Raw genomic sequence first — 19,667 nt, 5'->3', positions numbered from 1 at the left:
TCACATTTTATAAAATCAGAAAACTTTACCCCATACATACCAAATTAATTTCTTCTTAATGAGATGTCAGAAATTGAGGCAGGTAGAGGGTGGTCCGTGTGAGGGCCTGGAAAAATGTCAGTGAGGCTTAAGATTGTAAACTGTGCTGTATTTCTTTTCATTTGAGGATTCAACCAGTCAATGTTTCTTCATACTGAAATGCCAGTGCTCCTGGCCCTATCCCATATTCTGGAACCTTGTCCTTTTTGAATCCCCATTTAGGCAGTGACTTTGTGCTGGAATTAAATCTGACTTCTGGCAGTTCAGAAGAGGGCATAGGGAGATCTTGTTCATCATTATATGTGGAGAAAAGATTCTGGGCAGTGGTGGGGGGATGGGGGATGGTGGCGGTCCCAGTATGTCTGTGTTCACATGGGTAATCTCTGCTGTCACAAACTCTGGGTCCTCATTCTCAGATATATCTGTTCCTGAGTGGCCTGGTGGGTTTATTTTCTAAGGCAAACAATAAAACTGGGAATAACTTCAGAGTGTCTGTTGTCATTTAAAAAGTAACATGCATGTCTGTACATTCCTTCTTCATGATTGGCAGGGTATACAAAGAAAGTCCAGGGCATTATTTTTGTATGGAGTAGTAGCTGGGGCTTGAGGTCTTACCTGGAAGGGCAAAAATTCGAGGACGGGGGAAGCAAAGACTTGTGATTTTCATGCAAGAGAATGTCCATACTGTGGGTTATATGCTCCAGTTAACAAATTTCAGGCTACACAATAAACCTGAAAATTCACAATGACTCTCATTTCTTCTGATGCAGTTGCAATTTCAGAGGTGTGTCTGGAATCTTGGTTTCCTGGTATAGGCTGTGATACCCTGCTGGCAGTGGTCCAGGGACCTAGGCTGCCTTGATACTCACAGTTTCCTGTCCTTCTCCAGTGGAAGAGGGGTGTTGGTGATTGGTGGAGAGGGAGAGCTGAGGATGCTTGTAGCTCCTTGGGAGCAGAATTTTAGATTCTGTAGGAGCACTCCGTGCTTTCATATGTGTGGCCTATTCCATTCGTGCAGGAAGGCTTCAGTCAAGTGTGTGTGGAGTATCCATAGATGGGAGTTGCTGGTGAGTTAAGCTGTGCTTTCCTGCTGATCTGGTTTCAGTGCTTTTCAGCTGGAGGCTGGGAAGGTACAGTTGACTATATGGTGGGGCGATTCTTCTTTAGCCCCATCATGTGTGATTATTCCAACCTTTATAGGATGTTCAGCATCTTTGGATTCGGTGAGCTAAATGCCAGTAGTACCTGTCAGTTGTTGTGGCAGTTAGAAAGGTCACTACACATTTCTGCCCGTCTCTGAACCAAATGTGAGTAGCACCTGTCTGTTTATTTCCAAATGCTCTCTAGAGGGCAGTGCCCTCCCAGCTAGGAACTCTGGTATCTAACTGATGAGCCTCACTCAAGAAAACCACTGTTTTTTTTTCCTTCCCTCCCTCCCTTTTTCCTTCTTTTCATTTAATGATCAAAGGTAATAGTGGAAGTTCTGGGTAGTAAAGAAGAGTTAAAAGGTGAAGTTTATCTAGAGTAGTGGTTTTTAAACTTACTAAAATGTATATTCCACAGTAAGAAATAAAAAAGTTTTATGTTACTCACATATATAAAACTGAAATTAAAATTTCACAGAATATCTACTGTTACTTAGAATGGTACATTATGATATTTTTCTGTTCCGTTTTCCTTTTTCTACAAGTGATTATGCTGCTCACTTCGGCAGCACATACACTAACATTGGAACAATACAGAGAAGGTTAGCATGGCTCTTGCACAAGGATGACACGCAGATTCATGGAGCATTACAATTGATTATGATCCAGTAGATTAATTTATTAATCCTCTATTGGGTCAAAACTCAAACAGTGGGGCGCCTGGGTGGCTCAGTGGGTTAAAGCCTCTGCCTTTGGCTCAGGTCATGATCTCAGGGTCCTGGGGTCGAGCCCTGCATCAGGCTCTCTGCTCAGCAGGGAATCTACTTCCCCCTTTCTCTCTGCCTGCCTCTCTGCCCACTTGTGATCTCTGTCTGTCAAATAAATAAATAAAATCTTAAAAAAAAACACAAACCCTCAAACAGTGAATGATTGTGGGAGACTAAAGTGCTAACACAGAGTTTTATGTGCACATAAAGGCAGAGCTTTCAACACGTTCTAAAGGAAAGGAGTTTGTAGCTCAGAAAAGGATTAGAATCCCTGTTCTTTAATAACAAAGTTTTCTCCTTGGAATGGTGAGAGTTAAAGATTTTAGAAGAATTTTTAAAAACTTATTAATGGCTTATACGTAGATGACTTTGATTCCTGCCCCCTCAACCCATTGTCGTTGCATTTTTAAAAAGATTTTATTCACTGGAGAGAGAGAGAGAACAAGGGGGGAGGGGGTTGCAGGGACAAGCACATTTGACACTGGACTTAATCCCAGGACCCCGGGATCATGACCTGAGCTGAAATCAGACACTTAACCGATTGAGCCATCCAGGTGCCCCATCATTGCATTTTTGTATCTGAAAGTTAATTGCATGCCAGGATTATCATGCCTGCTTATTAGGTTATTTTTAGCAACTCACTTTGCTGCCAACAAAGTACTTTATTTGAATTAATTCACTTAATCTTTATCAAACTCATTGGCTAATGGCAGACAGATGGTTAGCCCGGTTTTGCAGAGGAGGAAATGGGAATGAGTCTGGCTCAGTGACTTGTTATAGCTGTACTGCTAATCAGTGGCTGAACTGAAATGGAGTCAGGTCTTTGACTCCCAAGTCCAATCTCACTCACCACAAGTGTTCACAGTGGGAGCTTGTCTACAGATGGTCTCCTCAGAGACCATGGATTTACGTTCCCTTTCGCTTGGTAAATGGTGGCTTGTGGCCAGGTGGGGAGCTCCTCTTCCTGTTGGGAGAGCGGGAATTGAGATAGCCCTGCACTGGTCCCAGTTCCTCCAAAGCCCTTTCTGTGTTTGCCTTCCCAACAGAAGCAGGGAGCATCCTGATCTGCAGCTGTGGTGTCAGCCTTGGAAACAGCACTCAGGGGAGGGGAGATCGCATTCAAAACACATCCACGTCACTGAAGCCAAGAGCAAAGAGGAAGTCCCGAGCTATAGAACTTTGAACGGGGCGATGGAAAAGCCCTTGCCCCTGGCCCTCCCCCGGTCTGTGGAGGAGTCCTACATCACCAGCGAGCACTGCTATCAGAAGCCCCGCGCCTATTACCCTGCTGTGGAGCAGAAGCTGGTGGTGGAGACCCGGGGCTCTGCCCTTGACGACGCTGTCAACCCCCTCTGTGAGAACGGTGATGATTCTCTCTCTCCACGTCTGGGCTGGCCTCTAGACCAAGACAGGAGTAGGGGGGACAGTGACTCCAAATCTAGCTCCCTAAAGGTATGTGGCTCACTTGTACTTGTTCTTCATTTAGTGTTTGAGTGCTTGAGCTCTCCTGTAGGGTTCTGTGGAAGGCACTTATTATAGAGTTGTACTTACTGTAAAATTGTATTTAAATGTGCTCATCATAGGTGTTTTTTGGTGGGTTAAAATGGGTTAAAATCAGGAAAGCCCGATTAAACCAGAGATCATGGTTATAGGAAATGCCGACAAAATGGCAGTCACTGGTGGTGGGGGTGGAGAGGTGGGAAGAATCGAGGAGAAAATTGTTGGTTGGTGCTTGTTAGGTAGGAAAATGAGTTTTTTCTTTAACAGGTTTATGTTGTAATTACACCTAGCTGCTAATTCTTAGCATGAGCAAAGAATGAGTCAGGTGTTTGGTTAGCCATAAAGTTTTCAATACAATTCTATGATAGCTTTCGTTTGACTTTAAACTTTGTAGCCCCGACATAAGAACAGTCCATTTTGTCAGAATATTTGCTGGTTTCGTCAACTTTCCCAAGAACAACTCTCATTTTTTTGTTATTCAAATCATGCTCTTCTAGAGCCTCTTTGTGTCATTTCCCTGCCAGTGTTGTCACCTTCAGCTGTTCACTGGGGTCATTCTGTGCTGTCCTCAGTTGGTCTGAGAAGCTTTGTATAACTGGAGAGTTTCTCCACCCTTGTCCTCCTTCCTCTCAAACTTTACCCTGTGGTTGGCATCACCAGCATTAAATATGATACTGCATATTTCCAAGTGGGACATCCTAGATTATAAGCCCCTCATGGGTAGGCATTGTGCCCTTGCCAGTGTCTAAACAGTGTGGTCAAAGTTGGTGAGGTTGGTCTTGGAGACAGACCTGGTTTCAAGTCTGGGCTTAGCCACTTACCATGTGATGCTGATCAGGTCACTTCACCTGCTTAGATATGCCCCTTCACCTCCCTGTGGGAGGGGCCAGTGCCCATGCCCTCTAGTTTTTGTGCAGCATGTCTGTGAAAAGCTATCAGCACAGAGCTTTGCACAGTCAGCTCTAATAAATACTAGCTTGACTCTGTTCATTTCAAATGAATGAAGGAAGGAAGGAAGGGTTGAGATCACCAACTGTAGAAAAGGGTTGTGATCCTACAAATGAGGCAGATTTCATAGAGGCATTTGCCATGTATTAAAAAATCAGAAAATACTGGCCCTAAACAAGTCAGCTAGGGTTAAAAATATCTTTCATTCATGGCAAGTTGACCATAGGCCAACACTGTGTTTTATAAACCTTATCCTATTTCATCCTCATGAACCTATAAGATAGGTTTTACTACTTCCATCAGAGGCTCAGAGAGAAAAAATAACTAATCCAAGCTCATACATTCAGCAAGACAAGGAGCTTGGACTTAAAACTAGTTTGTCTGACTCCTGCTAAGTAATATACTAACCCCTGTCTGCGCCCACCCTGCTCTGTTCTGAACTCAGGGCCCTAGAAGCCATTCCACGAGGCCCATTTCAGGCCTGGGACATTGGGCCGGTCACGGGGAAGCAGCAGTGACGCCTGTGCTGCCCTGAGGTGTTTGTGGTTGCTATACCAGGCATGCTTCTGCCTGTGTCCAAGACAGGAAGAGCGGGAGATAGAGGTTTGGAAGAGTCAAACTGCACCTGAATTTTCAGATGGTTGCAAACACTGGCTGGTTGGAGAAGAGGCTGGGACTGTCTCCACTCAGTAACTTTACTGCCATTGCATTCCTAGGTGAGGGAATATGTCTCCAAAAAGGTCCTACCCGAAGAAGCCCCCACTCGGAAGCTGCTGGACAGAGGCGGAGAGGGGCTACTGAGTTCCCAGCACCAGTGGCAGTTCAATCTGCTGACTCATGTGGAATCTCTTCAGGATGAAGTCACACACAGGATGGACTCCATTGAGAAGGAACTGGATGGTAGGGCTCCTTCTCTGGCTCTCCACAGATAGCTGTATTCTTGCCTCCTTTCTTTTCAGTCTCATCTACCCCCATCTTCCCTTTAGATGGGCAAGCTTTACTTTTTGCATTTGTCAGGCGCTTCTAAGGTCTGTGTGAAGTCAGGAGTCCTCCCTCAACTTACCTAGTGCCTGTGCAAAGCAGAGTGCAAAAGTGTAACTAGACTGCTGCAGGCAGTGTGTGACCTGAGCAACTTTGCTAACCAAGTTCTGTGGGGAATTTCAACTTTGACTTAATAGGGTTTTTGGATGTCTTTGAGGATGAATCTGAAGAAAGCCTTTTGTAAAATCTAAACCGCTGAAGCCTTCTCTTCTTTATCAGTAGAGATTTAAGAACTTGACTGAATCATTTGGGTAGTCCTGGGTGTTTCTCCCAGGTGTTAGTGGTAACAGGTGGGCCTGATAAACATGCTCAATGTTCAGTTTCTCTGATCCCTGGGAAGTTGCCAGTTTGATTTTTGAAGACAGAATTCCTTCTTGATTTTTTACTTATTTCTTAATTTTTTGTTTCCATTCTTAAAGTGGAGCCAAATTGAAAAGTAAATATTCCATTTGAGGAGTCTGAGTATAGTCAGGCTACCATTAATTGCAGGCTACTATAATTGGAGATGTAAAGCTACTTGCATGAAATAACTCAGAAAGATGCCGTACGTTACACAAGCTAGAGTCATGAGGTGTGGCCAGGGCACATCTATGGCCGAGGCCCTGCCAAAGGCGACGTGTGACAAGGGAAGTGATAACAGAAAGGCTTCCTGAAATTCTGGGTCTGAAGCTGAACCCTAAGAAAAGTGAGGTTCTCTGAGGAAGAGGTTGTTACTCAGTATATTATAAAAGGACTGGCTTGATTGGAGGAAAGGGTTGTCCTGTTGGAGAAAAGTGAAAGAAGGACCTCCATGCCCTCATGCTTCTGTCCTGCCCTTCAGGCACACCTGAGGAACTGAGAATGGGAGACTAATTCACGGTTCATTCTGAGGACACTTCTGGAAGGGGGAGTGTTTCTCTCTCTTTTATTCCTAAAAGGTTTCCTTGGGCTCCTTAGAATGGTAACTGATTCCATTGTTTGAAAACCCTGCTATTCCCTAGCTGAAAAGAAGACTGAATGACAGACTGGAAATGATGGATTTTGAGAGAATGGCAGTAGGAGTGAGTGGCTTTGGGTCTCTGAAAGTAGGCTTAGCACTGTGGAAACATGGAGAATATTCTGTTGTTGCCAAAGGATCCTGCCCTTAGGGGAGACATCCGTGATTCCCTACTTCTTACTGACTTGTCACTCTCATTCTCTCTCATGGCCAGTGTGGTGAGGAGGATAAGTCCAGGCTCCCTTCTCTGCCTGGACTTGCTGGGGCCTCTTATGTGTCCTGCTGACCTGGGGTCACATACTCTGTTCCTGTTCTAATACCCCAGGCCCTAAAGTGTGAAAATGAATTACAAATCTCAAAGATTTTATTCAGATAAACAGACTTTTCCACTGCATTTAATTAAGATTTATCGGAATCCCATTTTATGTCAACTATTGTAGGGAGTTAACTCTTGAATTCATCCAAATACCATTAAGATAAACTGAACTTTTTTTATTTTTAAAGATTTTATTTATTTAACAGAGAGAGAGAGAGAGAGGTCACATATAGGCAGAGAGGCAGGCAGAGAGAGGCAGGGAAGCAGGCTCCCTGCTAAGCAGAGCACCTGATGCGGGGCTCTATCCCAGGACCCTGAGATCAGGACCTGAGCCGAAGGCAGAGGCTTAACCCATTGAGCCACCCAGGTGTCCCTAAACTGAACTTTTATAAGAATTTGGATATAGTATTCCTTTTAAGAAATAGCCTAGTAAACTATCTATTGACTGATTTATATTTTAAGTTATTTCAATATTAACCATAATTTAATAATTTATATAGTTGTATAAACAGTTGTCAAACTAAAAGAAAGAGATTTTTTAAAGAAATGTTTTAAAGATTTTGTCAGAGAGCTCAGAAACGGGAAGCAGCAGGCAGTGGGAGAAGCAGGCTCCTCATTGAGCAGGGAGCCCAGTGAGGGACTCAGTCCCAGGACCCCAGAATCATGACCTAAGCCAAAGGCAGATGCTCAACAAACTGAGCCACCTAGGCGTCCAAGACAAAAGATTTTTTTTTTTTTTTGAGATTTTATTTATTTTATTTGACAGCGATCACAAGTAGGCAGAGGCAGGCAGAGAGAGAGGAAGGGAAGCAGGCTCCCCGCCGAGCAGAGAGCGCGGGGCTCGATCCCAGGACCCTGGGTTCACAACCACACCTGAGGAACTGAGAATGGGAGACTAATTCACGGTTCATTCTGAGGACACTTCTGGAAGGGGGAGTGTTTCTCTCTCTTTTATTCCTAAAAGGTTTCCTTGGGCTCCTTAGAATGGTAACTGATTCCATTGTTTGAAAACCCTGCTATTTCCTAGCTGAAAAGAAGACTGAATGACAGACTGGAAATGATGGATTTTGAGAGAATGGCAGTAGGAGTGAGTGGCTTTGGGTCTCTGAAAGTAGGCTTAGCACTGTGGAAACAGTGGCAGAGGCTTTAACCAAACACTGAGCCACCCAGGTGCCCCGAGACAAAACATTTTTAATGACTATGAAAATACTGAATCTTTTACTTATCTTTTTTTTTTTAACTTTTCTTCTTCTTCTTCTTTTTTAAGATTTTATTTATTTACTTGACAGACAGAGATCAGAAATAGGCAGAGAGAGAGAGGGGAAGCAGGTTCCCTGCCGAGCAGAGAGCCCAACGCGGGGCTTGATCCCAGGACCCTGAGATCATAACTTGAGCCAAAGGCAGAGGCCTAACCCACTGAGCCACCCAAGCGCCCCAGTCCCACATTTTGTCACTGCCTCTGTTGAGTGCCTACTATGTTTCAGGCACAGTTGAGTGTTAGGGATATAATGGTAATAACCAAAGCAGAGCTGGCTTCTGCCATTATGGAATTTGATCTTGAGGTAGAAACAGGTATTAATTGAATTATCCCGTTATATGTAATTATAAACCATGGTAAGTGCTCCAAAGCAGGAAAGAATGTGATCACATAGCATCCTTAATTTAACATAGCAACTAGATTCAGGGTGTAGAGTTGGGGAAGGCTTCCCTGGGAAGTAACTTATAGGAACAAAGGATTTTAAAAGGTGGGAAGGAAGGTTGAGGGCTGGATCTGAGGAGGGAAAGGGATTATGTGTGAGGCTTTAAGCTTTTTTGAGAAACAGGCACTGGGTGGGTCTTCATCTTTTTGCACCTTCAGCTCAAGGGTCCATAAGGTACCTAGTACAGGTTGGTTTATGAACTAGAAAGGCTATAGGAAGGAAGGAAGAATTAAAAAAAAAAAAAAAAAAGACTAGGGAGTAACACTGAGGAAGGTCGGTTCTTCAAAGTCTTCTATGTTCTTTTTTTTTTCTTTTTAAAGCGGGACTCAATCCCAGGACCCTGGGATCATGACCTGAGCTGAAGGCAGAGGCTTTAATCCACTGAGCCACCCAGGCACCCCTCTTCAAAGCCTTCTAGACCATAGAGCTGCACTAATGCAGTAGTTAGTATTTGTATGTGGCTTTTTTTTTTTTTTTTCCCTTAAGATTTTACTTATTTGAGCGAAAGAGTACACATACGCAGGGGGAGCTGCAGGCACAGGCTGCCGGCTGAGCAGGGAGCTCAATGCGTGACCTGACCCCAGGACCCCAGGATCATGACCTGAGCTTAAGGCAGATGCTTAACCCACTGAGCCACCCAAGTGCCCCAATATGTGGCTCTTTAAAGAATTAAAATTGAATAAAGTTTGAATTCAGTACCTTAGTCATACCAGCTATGTTTTAAGTGCTCAATTAGCTACATGTGGCTAGTGGCTGCTGTGTAGACAATACAGACATAGACCATTTCCCCTGCAGAAAGTTCTGTTGGACTGTGCTCCTCGAAAGTATTTGAGCTTTGTTCTACGGGTAATACTTTGTAGAGAGGGTGATGAGTCAGTGCCAGCTGAGTGGCCCTCCCTCGCCCCTTGTGGGGATAGATGGGGAGAAGATGCTGAAATTCTTGCTGCTGTTCTCATAGATGAAGTGTTAGGAGCTCACTGGGTCATCTCTCTTCTGTCTGCAGTTTTGGAGAGCTGGCTGGACTACACTGGGGAATTGGAGCCCCCGGAGCCACTGGCAAGGCTTCCACAGCTCAAGCATTGCATCAAGCAGCTGCTGATGGACCTGGGCAAGGTGCAGCAGATTGCACTCTGCTGCTCAACATGAAATTGGGCACCCAGAACTAGTGGGGGCACAATCCTGGGGCACCTGCAGGAGGAGCTTTGCATATTTAAATAAATAAACCTAGCATGCCGAATGCACGTGACACCGACTGACTTCAGGGATCTGGGCAGGGGGTGTGATGGACATTGGACAAAGGGGCCATTTTGGCTGCTGGAGGGCAGGGCACTCTGATCTTGAAGCCTACCAAGAAGGTAACAAATAGACTCTTGGGATTCCTTTCTTCTGTGCACATCGTTGAATGGAGAGTGAGTCTTTTTGCACAAACTTCACTTGATAATTGTGCCACTGATAAAAATGGAATGAGAGCCAAAAAAGTTTAGTCGGAAACAGTTGTAAATTCAACTTGCAGCTTATTTAATTGACTTTTTTTGTCAGGGTGGGGTACATGCCAAGCCTTCTTGTTTCTGCCTGGCATGGATTTAGGCAGCAGGCTTCATTTCCATTTTTCCAGCTTCGTGAGAATGTCGTGACTTCACATTCGGTGGAGGTTGGGAAGAAGCGGAGGCCTTGGCTACCCTGCCTTCTCCTTAGGACTCTTCACTTTTCTCACCACCCGTCTTGCATGACTTCATGGTACCGGGGACAAGTTTTGTATGCTTTTACCCCAGAGTTGGCTGGGTTGTGTTTTTTGTAGCAGAGCCCATACAGCCTGTGGAGGAACTAGAATCTCACTGTAATAAGAATCTAGGAGGAATTCCAAACTGAAGCAGGCAGGGTCTGGAACCCAAAGGACAGCATTTTCTACCCACTTCTTAATATTGACAGCTTCCCGGTTCTATTTAATGTCCAAAAAAATGTTTCCCCAAATTTTGAACTCTTTCACTGTAAAGATTTGTTACAAAGAATGTGGTTTGGAGAATTACCTTATTTTATATTGTTGTAAACAAATTTCAGATTCTACATGTGCCGCTTTTCTCCTTCCAGAAGGTGTATGTTCAGTAGTTGGCATTTTCAGAATTGTTTTTAAAATACTTTAACACTTTAGATTTCCTGTTTGTATTATTTTATGAGGTCAAGGTGATTATGCTGCTTAAGGTCCAGGTACCATTTGTACCTTTTAAGATAACATTTGTTACTCTTGCAGGTTATGGTTCCATGTGTAATTGCTATATTGTTTTGTTTTACTTTGCTAGACAAAGTTAAAGAAAATGTTCCATGCTTTGAGGAGTGACCCATTTCACCATTTAGTTTTCTTATCACTAAAGGCAAAAATCAAAGCACAGTTGTCCATTAACACTCACAAGTTAATTATGGGTTTATGAATCTGTAATGTTATATGCTGCAAATATTTACTATGTAAACGTGAAGTAGCCATTATCTCTATAGCAATGACAGTATCTCCAGCGACCTTTAGAACGATTAGGCCTTGAAGGCACACAGGTCATTGTGGTCTTGAAAGCCTCTGTACCAAAATCTGTTTCAGGGAATGCTCTGTACAGTGATTTCTTCACCATTTGAGATAAAATAATTTAGGACCAGCTGACCTACTACTGTACCTTATCCATCAGAGGGAGGCCATGTGGCTTTGACATCTGTAGTAAAGCTGACATGATTCCCCTCCACGAGGCTCTTTCCCATTGCTAAGGTTGGCATTTCTGGTGTGGGAAGAAACGTCCAAGGAGTATGCATGGCATCTACGTTTTGCGCAATTTATCAGATGGTCACTTTAATAAGATTGTGTTTGTCTGAAAAGGGATGAAACAGGATGATTTTCTGTAGCCACAGCTGTGAGGAATGATGACTGTTGTATTATTAGATTACTGATTTTTCTTTTCTCAGATACATTTGAGCATCACATCTGGGGAAGCTGCAACTTTAAGGGAGTCGAGGTCATGTCTTTCTCAAAGGTGGAAGCAGAAACTGAATTACCCTAATCCTGCCAAGTGGCCATTATTGGGTTTGTTGTTTATAAAGGAATTAATCCCATTTTACTCATTGTGACTTTTGTCCTTAGGGAAGCAGGGATGACTCCCAAGTTCTGATAACCTCAGTGTGCTTCTCTAATTTAAAGCCATGTTGAGGGGCTCCATCCCCAATTCCTGGGTCAGACCGAATTAACCGCAAGTTGGAGCACTGGAAACTGTTATTTGTAAAGATTGCTGTTACCTTATAGAAATGTGTACACTACCTAAGTTTTCTTTTGAGGAAAATTATACACCTATAAAAAATTGCCTTGACAAAAACAGTTCTGGTTTGACTAATCATTTTGTTTCTTTAAACGATGAGTGTTATGCAAGGTGGACCCTTGATGAGCCAACATTGCACTGTGGATACATATCTATGTTTACGCGCTATTAGAACAGAAGGCGCTGTATATAGAAATGTTGCTTTGAAGCAATATTTGCAAAACATGCAAACTTCTGTATCTGTATTTGGAAAAAATAAAACAGGTTTTTGTTGCTATGTTTCAGTCATGTTATTATAAAGTTCTGTACCCTATTTTTAGTATACACTACATGATTTTCTCTAAACATCTTTTTTTTTTTTTTAAGAATTTATTTATTTGAGAGAGAGAGATCACAAGTTGACCGAGAGGTAGGCAGAGAGAGAGAGGGAAGCAGGCTCCCTGCTGAGCAGAGAGCCCCATGCGGGACTCAATCCCAGGAGCCTGAGATCATGACCTGAGCCAAAGGCAGCGGCTTAACTCACTGAGCCACCCAGGCGCCCCTATAAACATCTTTTAGAGGAAGACTTTTTACATTGTAAACAGATGTATCTTCTGTAGGAAAGGAGATGCAAGCTCAAGATCCTAAATCCCAAGAATGTATGCAAAATAATTTTGAATTCATCTAAGTTTCTTTAATATGAGAAGGCAAAATGTACCCACCCCCCTCCTCTAACCCAGTCTGGCTCCTGCTTTGTGGTGTGAGCTGCAGACTTATTAGATTTCGGTTGTTGAGAGCAGTGAAGTGAAGATAGGTCTGGCCTTCCTTATATTAAGAGATGGCACCCATTGCAGTTAGGACCCTTCTGAGACCATTCCACATTGCCCAGGGACCCTAATTAGTTCCTGGGTGGGCAGAAGACTTAAGGAGAAGTAGGCTTTATGATTTCATAACAGAGCCTCCCTATTACTTGCCAAATTCCTTTTCTTTCTAAACAATTACACTTATTTAAAAGACAATTAAAGTGAGTGGCTCCAGCAATGTAATCCATTAGTTCACTCCAGTTTTCCTTAAATTCTAGGGGCCCAAAATATGACAAGAAAAGTGAGTTTGGAGGCTTAAACCAGAGCTCACAAGGAGCTCTCCCTAAGGACCTGCACTAAAACACTTCCTAAAATAGCCCGCTGGTGTGGGTCTTTTGGGAAGCCTGTGCCCAAAGGGCAGATTGGTGTAACAAGTTAGTGGCCCAGTTGGTATAGAGATAGCCAGTTAAGTAAGCACTTAATATAGAGTCCGCTATTTGCCTGCCACAACCACTACCCACTACCTTTTTAAGTAGGAAAGCAAATTCATATGCTAATGAGAGGTAGGAGCGAATACGGAATCCAAACTGCTAAAACTCTCTTTATGGAGACTCAACTAAACAAAGGAATACCCAGGGGGGCCCTGTGGAGCGAGCAGGATAAAAATATTCCAGATGTGGAGGCCTAGGCCTAGCCAACGCGTTAACGGTCCCACCAAAAAAAAAAAAAACAAAAAACAAACAAACAAACAAAAAAAAACAAAGAGAAAATATCAAGTGAACAGGGAACAAAGGCTTTATTCTCTTGGGCTCCCAACCTGGTTTCGCCATCAGCGAAAAAGGAGGTTGGAAGGAGATAAGCTCGGGAAAATAAACCTACTAAAGGACGAACGAAAGGGACACATCAGACGACCGGAGCTGCCCAAAACTCGTTTTTCATCAGCGCGGAATGGAGAGCCAGGCTCAGGCCGCCAGACCCGATCGTGGCCCCAGTCCAGAGAACGCCCACGCCTGGCGGCCCGCAGCTCCACCGCTCAGCCCGTGATGCGCACATCCGTGCGGCGGCGAAGCCGCCGGGCCCGCGCCGCCTCAGGCAGGATGGCGAGCAGCTGCTCCTGCACCAGCATCTCCACGATCTGCTCCTTCGTACGGATGTCGGGTCGAAGCCACTGGCGGGACAGCTCCCGCAACTGCCGGAACGCCTCCCGCGGGCCTGCGGCGTCCTGGTAACGGAACTGCCGGAAACGCTGGCGGAACGTCTCCGGGCCGGGTCGGGAGCCGCCAGGGTGTGGAGGGGAGCGCGGAGCAGCTTCGGCGAGCGGCGGGGAGCCCAGGCCTGTGGGCGGCAGCTCCAAGGCCACGGAGGCCGCCGCAGGAGGCGTAGGAATCGCTTCGGGGACTGCGGCGTTGGGAGTGGAGGGTTCAGGGGGAGGCGGTGGGGCCTCAGGGGTCGACGAGGAGCCCGCAGAGTTACGCTCCGGGCCTGAGTTCAGGCCGGCTCCTTCTTCCTTCTCTGGCGACAGCGCGAGGTCCCCAGCAACCACCAAGCTCGGCTCAGGCGCAGCCATGACTCCAACCTCTGGACGTCACTCTTTGTCCCGCAGCCGCGGCCTCAGCACTGCGTCTGCGCGGGGAGGGGCTGAAAGAGGGAGGGGTTTGACGCGTTAAGGGCCGAGCTCGCGCGGCCTCCCGGTAGGCGGGTGGGGGCGGGCCGACAGCGGGCCAAACTCAACCTCACTCGCAAATTGCCTGAGGGGGCCGGAAGCGGAAGTCCGCCCTAGCTTCTGCGATGAGCTCGGCGCCAGAGCGCCGGGAATCCGAGTCCCGGCTCCCGGAAGTGGCGCCCGCTCACGTTAGCGAGTCCTGTCAGGAGGCGGCTGCGACTGAGGGGCAGGGGTGGACCTCTTTAAGTGTGCGCTCGTCTACTGTTCGCGATGTCGCCTCCCAGCATCAGTTCGAGAACTCGGAGTCAGAGTCAAAATCGGCGTCCGAGGAGGAGGGGGAGGAAGAGGAGGATGAAGAGCTGGAGGAGGAGGAGCCCAGAGGAGTCTTTACTCATTGTGAGCTCTCCGGCCCACAGGTGATCTGCACCTCCAGCTGGGTGTGCGCCTCCCCTGACTGGGATGAGGGCAAGCGAAGGTTTCTCTGGGGCTGGCGCCCGGCCCGTGATGGGAGAGGGGACGGCTGGACGGAGGTCGGCACTGGGGGAGGCCCTGACACGTGGAAGTCCTCTTTCCGTCAAAAGAGGAGGGCAGTGGCATTCACCTTGTTGCGAGGATGACAAAATATAACGTGTGAAGATCCCCAACACACATAGTAAGACTCGCCCCTCCCATGGCACAAGCTATATGCTCAAGAACTGTGTGCCATTATTGTATTTTGCGTGTCCTTTGAAACCAAGGGACAGGTGCCTCTCTGGGTTCTGCTTTTAACATTAAGATTATTAAGTGCCTTTTCCCATAGGCATGGGCCCTTGAAATGTGGCTAGTTGGAATTACGATGTGCTGTGATCTAAAATACACCCAAGATTTAGTACAAAAAAAGAGTAAAATAGCTCTATTTTTTATGTCAATGTTAGATTGATAGTATTTTGCATATGTTGGGTCAAATAAAGTGTATTATTAAAGTTAACCTGTGTCATTTTACTTTTTAAATGTGGCTACTAGACAAATTGAAATTATATATGTGGTTTGCATTGTATTTCTGTTAAGCAGCCCTGTGCTACCGTTTTGGAGTCAGGCAGCCTTGATGGAATTCCCATTTCAGGGTTTATTTGCCTTGGGTCAGACTTGTTGAGAGAACTAAATCAGTAAAGCCCTTTGAAGGAAAGGGCTTTTTATGTTTGGTGTTGTCTTCATTAGGTAAGTTGCTATCTCTGAGCTGCATTTTTTTTATCTGTAAAATGTGAAGGTAATACAGCTTACCTCATAGAAGTTATGAGAATTCAGTGAGATGATGCAGATAAAAGCATGTAGCTCTGATAACCCTTACGTGATACATTCTGTTTGACAATTGTATTTTGTATCGCCATTTTATGGATGGGGAAACGAAGACCCAGAGAGGGACAGAGGCCTCATATGAAAGGTTTTGTCTGAGCTCTGTGCAGAAGAAGTTGGTGTGTTTAACAACTAGCAATACACCAGCAACCCTGATACAAAACTTGCCTCCCCCATAGGATGTACTCTCTTGGATGGGTAGAAGTGGATCCTCACAAAACATTTTTCACAGTTTGAAAACCTTGAAAGTCATTACAATGGGTCTTGAATATTTTTTAGCTATTGATACTTAAAATTGGGAAATTTCACATGCAAATCTGCATTTCCAGCTTTTCTTGAAAAAGTAGGTGTGCTGACCACAGTGGTCCCACTTACATTCCTGCCAATCAACAAGTAGCTGGAAGTGAAGATCCTCTGTCCCAGATGGCCTCAATCCTTACCACTCTCCTTTGTCTGTTTGTAAACAGAATGCTGTTTACATTTACTATTTTTTCTTTTAATTTACTATTGCTCTCAGGATGTTGTTTTCCTTAGAGCTGACATTTTTCTTTATTTCCAGAGGTGGGAAAATGGGTCTAGAGTTTGCTATACCAACTAGTTTCAAACCTTTACTTACTCTGCCTTGCCTCTTGGCATTTTTGGTTCACTGCCCTGAGTGAACCAATAGTCCTATTCCCTGGGTGGTAGCAGGCAGTCAGAAACCCAGGTTTAAGGGAGCACATCAAACCTTGCTGCAAGGACGAAGGGTCATGGAAGGGTTCACTGGGGAGGAGAACTTCAAGATGATACTCAAGAAAAAGGGTAGATCTGGGGGCAATCCAGGTAGAAGGCATTGCCTGTGCCAAGGCACAGAGAGAATGGGAACGAAACTTTGTGGAAACTGCAGACTACACTGAGGGGAGTGGCCAGGGTCTGGGAAAGGAATGAAAGCTGAGGTTGGAAGGTCATTTGGAGGTTAAATCATAGACTGTCTAGAATTTCATGTTGAAAAATTTTATCGTTCTGTCAGGGAAGGGAATGAACTCTTGTGGTCCATGGAATCACAGAATGTTAGCTCTCTAGTCCATTTCTTGCATCCCAATTAGAATCATGGAGTATTAGAAATGGAGAGATCTTGGAGATCTATTAGATCTATTAGAATTGTGGAATGTTACAATGGAAGAGTGCATTGACATTAAATCCAAAAATTAGAATCGTGGAGTATTAGGAATGGAGAGATCTTGGAGATCTATTAGATCTATAAGAATTGTGGAATGTTACAATGGAAGAGCACATTGACATTAAATCCAAAAGTTAGATGCAGTTATTCTAAACTCTATGGGTGAGCAAATCCCCATAATCTAAAAAAAAAAAAGGTTAAAATACATCTTCTGAAATTATCCTACATACTTATGCATATGATTTCAGGTGTCCTTGAACCCACCCATAGGACCCAGGTTAAGTTTAAAATATATTCATATGTATTCCATTCTCCCGAATTTTGCAGGTTAAGAAGTCAGCACAACAAGAGGAAATGGATTGGTCCAAACTAAAATACCTAGTAAGTGGTTCCATGAGGACAGAATTCTTTTCACTTGTAGTCCAATGTTCTTATCATATTAGGCCTTCTCATTAGCACTACGTTGGGAGCTCACTTGGGAAGGGATCATAGATCATGTATCTCCTATCACTTAGCTTCCAACACAAGGCCTGATTCCCAGTTGGACTCTGAGTAAATACTGAATCAAAGAAAAGAGGACAAGTAGTGGGTTTCATCTATGAAGGGGAGCACTAATATGATTCCCATACTCTTTTCAGAGACGGGTGTCTTTTAATGGCATATTGTTGGGGGTTGCAGTGTAGAAAGAAGCCTGGAAACTTTTTTTTTTTAAAGGCTTTTTATTTGGAAAAAATTATGGCTTCATAGGAAGTTGCAAAAATAGTACAGAGAGGTCTCATGAACACTTCACCCAGTCTTCCCCAGTGGTGACATCTTACACAATCATAGTACCCTATCAACACCAGGAAATTGATGATACAATCTAAAGAGTTTATTCAAAAGTGCTTAATTGTGTATATGTATAGGCCTATGCAATTTTATCAAATGGAGATTCATGCACCTGTTCCACAATCAGTATCCAGAAATGTTTGGTGACCACTAAGTTCCTGTAACTGAACTAAAGTGAGTTTGAACCTTGGGGGATCACAGGTAGAAACTATACCACATAGGGGCGCCTGGGTGGCTCAGTGGGTTGGGCCGCTGCCTTCGGATCGGGTCATGATCCCATAATCCTGGGATCGAGCCCCGCATCGGGCTCTCTGCTCAGCGGGGAGCCTGCTTCCCTCTTTCTCTCTAGCTTTCTGCCTGCCTCTCTGCCAACTTGTGATCTCTCTGTGTCAAATAAATAAATAAAATCTTAAAAAAAAAAAAAAAAGAAAAAATAAACTATACCACATAGAGTGCTCTCACAATGTAAACTATGTTTGTAGCAAGTAAGGAGATCACGGGTAATAACTTCCAAAGCTGTGACTCTCTGAGCAAAGGTGAATGGATTCCTTTTTTTAGGGTTAGAATGACTGTTTAGATAGGAGAGCCTTGTCATCAAGATGGCACAAAGTCGTGTGTGCACTTTAAGGGAAACATGCCTATACATGCATTGTGTATTATGTAAATGAGGTTTGCTCCTCTTTGAGTGGAGATTTTTGTATTATAATGAGGTAAAGGGACAGTTGATCACTCCAGGGCCCATCTGCACACGTGTTGGTCAGGGGTTAAATTCAAACTGATCTGGGTGGTCTGGGTCAGCTGTAGCATTTTGTCCAGGCAGTCCTTACTGCTTGAGGGTTTTCAGTTTCCATCACAGGATGCTCTGACTGTTGGGTCTTTTGCCTGAGTTAAAGAGATAAGCTGGAAAGAAGAGCTTAAAGAAAAATGTGGAACAGAGATTGGTGAGTTCAAGCAAGTAGGCAGCAAAGGTCAGGTCTTGAGGTCTAGTTCTGACAGTCCCTCATGCTACCACTTTATAATTACACCCTTCCCTCTCCCCTACCCCCCACCTCTAGCCGCAGGCAACACTAATCTGTTCATCTCTATAATTTTGTCATTTCAAAACTGTTATATAAATGGAGTCATAGAGCGTGTAACCATTTGGGACTGGCTTTCTGCCCTTAGAATAATTCCCTAGAGATTCATCTAGCTTGTTTTATATGTTTCATAGTTTATTTTTATTACTGAATAATAAGTCATGGTGTGGATGTACCATGGTTTGCTTAGCCAGTCGCTGGTTGAGACATTTGAGTTATTTCCAGTTCGGGGCTCTTCCAAAATGAAGCTGCTATGAATTCTTTTATCATATGGCCTTAGGTAAGCCAAACCCTTTATGAGCCTGAGGGTAGTAACTACCACACAGAATAGCTCTGAGGAGTCAAAGGGAAAATATGTGTAAAGGAACTGGTACCAGATCTGGTATTATTTAGATGTTCTTTAATTTCGTACATCAGTGTTTTATTGTTTTCAGCATACAGAATCTTCATGTATTACATTTATACCTAAGTATTTCATGTTTTTAGTGCTATTAAAATGGTGTTTTAAAATTTTCAGTTTCTAATTGTTCAGTAGTATATAAAAATACAATTGATTTTTGTCTAATGACTTGTATCCTATGGCTTCATTTAACCAAGAAACTCACCCCCCCGGGGCTTTTTTTTTCATTTTTACTATCCACCCCCCACCCCATTACACTTGCCATTATTTACTTGTAAGAGTCCCAAGTTGTGTTTTATCCAAAGTTTTGGTTACAATGGACAGAGGAGAATGCCTGTAGTGGGTTACTGCATCTTGGTTGCCACTGGAATTCATTATTTTTTCTGATACCCAAATTACCCTGTATTTGACCAGTAAGAATCACTGCAGGCTGACTTCTATGTCTTTTTTTTTTTTAAGGTTTTATTTATTTTTTGATAGAGATCACAAGTAGGCAGAGAGGCAGGCAGAGAGAGAGGGAGGGAAGCAGGCTCCCCGCTCAGCAGGGAGCCTGATGCAGGGCTCAATAACAGGACCCTGAGATCATGACCTGAGCCGAAGGCAGAGGATTAACTCACTAAGCCACCCAGGTGCCCCTTCTATGTCGTTTTGACACATCCCCATCATTTTTTTGAAATTTTCCATACTTTCCAGCACATCTTGTAC

At 44.3% G+C, this 19,667-nt stretch overlaps 2 protein-coding genes and 1 non-coding gene across 6 annotated transcripts in view; 2 read left to right on the top strand and 1 right to left on the bottom strand.

The window, feature by feature from the left end:
- PHF20 (PHD finger protein 20) overlaps window positions 1–10,580 on the top strand; it is a 140,319-nt gene extending 129,739 nt beyond the window's left edge. For all 4 annotated transcript variants that reach the window (XM_032858754.1, XM_032858755.1, XM_032858753.1 and 1 more), the window contains 3 exons: window positions 2,998–3,403; window positions 5,116–5,299; window positions 9,436–10,580. In XM_032858754.1, the coding sequence (XP_032714645.1) occupies window positions 2,998–3,403; window positions 5,116–5,299; window positions 9,436–9,578 (733 nt within the window). In that variant the 3' untranslated portion in view covers window positions 9,579–10,580. The remainder of the gene's footprint in view (window positions 1–2,997; window positions 3,404–5,115; window positions 5,300–9,435) is intronic.
- On the top strand, window positions 1,738–1,844 carry LOC116868810. The gene has a single exon (XR_004382892.1). It is a non-coding gene; the product is annotated as a U6 spliceosomal RNA (small nuclear RNA).
- Window positions 10,581–13,281: 2,701 nt separating the features above from the next.
- SCAND1 (SCAN domain containing 1) lies at window positions 13,282–14,191 on the bottom strand. The gene has a single exon (XM_032858751.1). The coding sequence runs from the start codon at window positions 14,069–14,071 to the stop codon at window positions 13,538–13,540; it is 534 nt and encodes a 177-aa protein (XP_032714642.1). The 5' UTR covers window positions 14,072–14,191; the 3' UTR covers window positions 13,282–13,537.
- Between the last annotated feature and the right edge of the window lie 5,476 nt (window positions 14,192–19,667).

The sequence above is a fragment of the Lontra canadensis genome, unplaced genomic scaffold, assembly GCF_010015895.1.
Source record: "Lontra canadensis isolate GAN:19392208 unplaced genomic scaffold, GSC_riverotter_1.0 scaffold16, whole genome shotgun sequence".
Lineage (NCBI taxonomy): Eukaryota > Metazoa > Chordata > Mammalia > Carnivora > Mustelidae > Lontra > Lontra canadensis.
Note: the sequence above shows the minus strand (reverse complement) of the source record. Positions and strands in the feature narration are given on the sequence as shown.

Bases quoted from the DNA above. Each gene is read 5' to 3' on its own strand.
- SCAND1 (XM_032858751.1), bottom strand. From the start codon at position 14,071: ATGGCTGCGCCTGAGCCGAGCTTGGTGGTTGCTGGGGACCTCGCGCTG.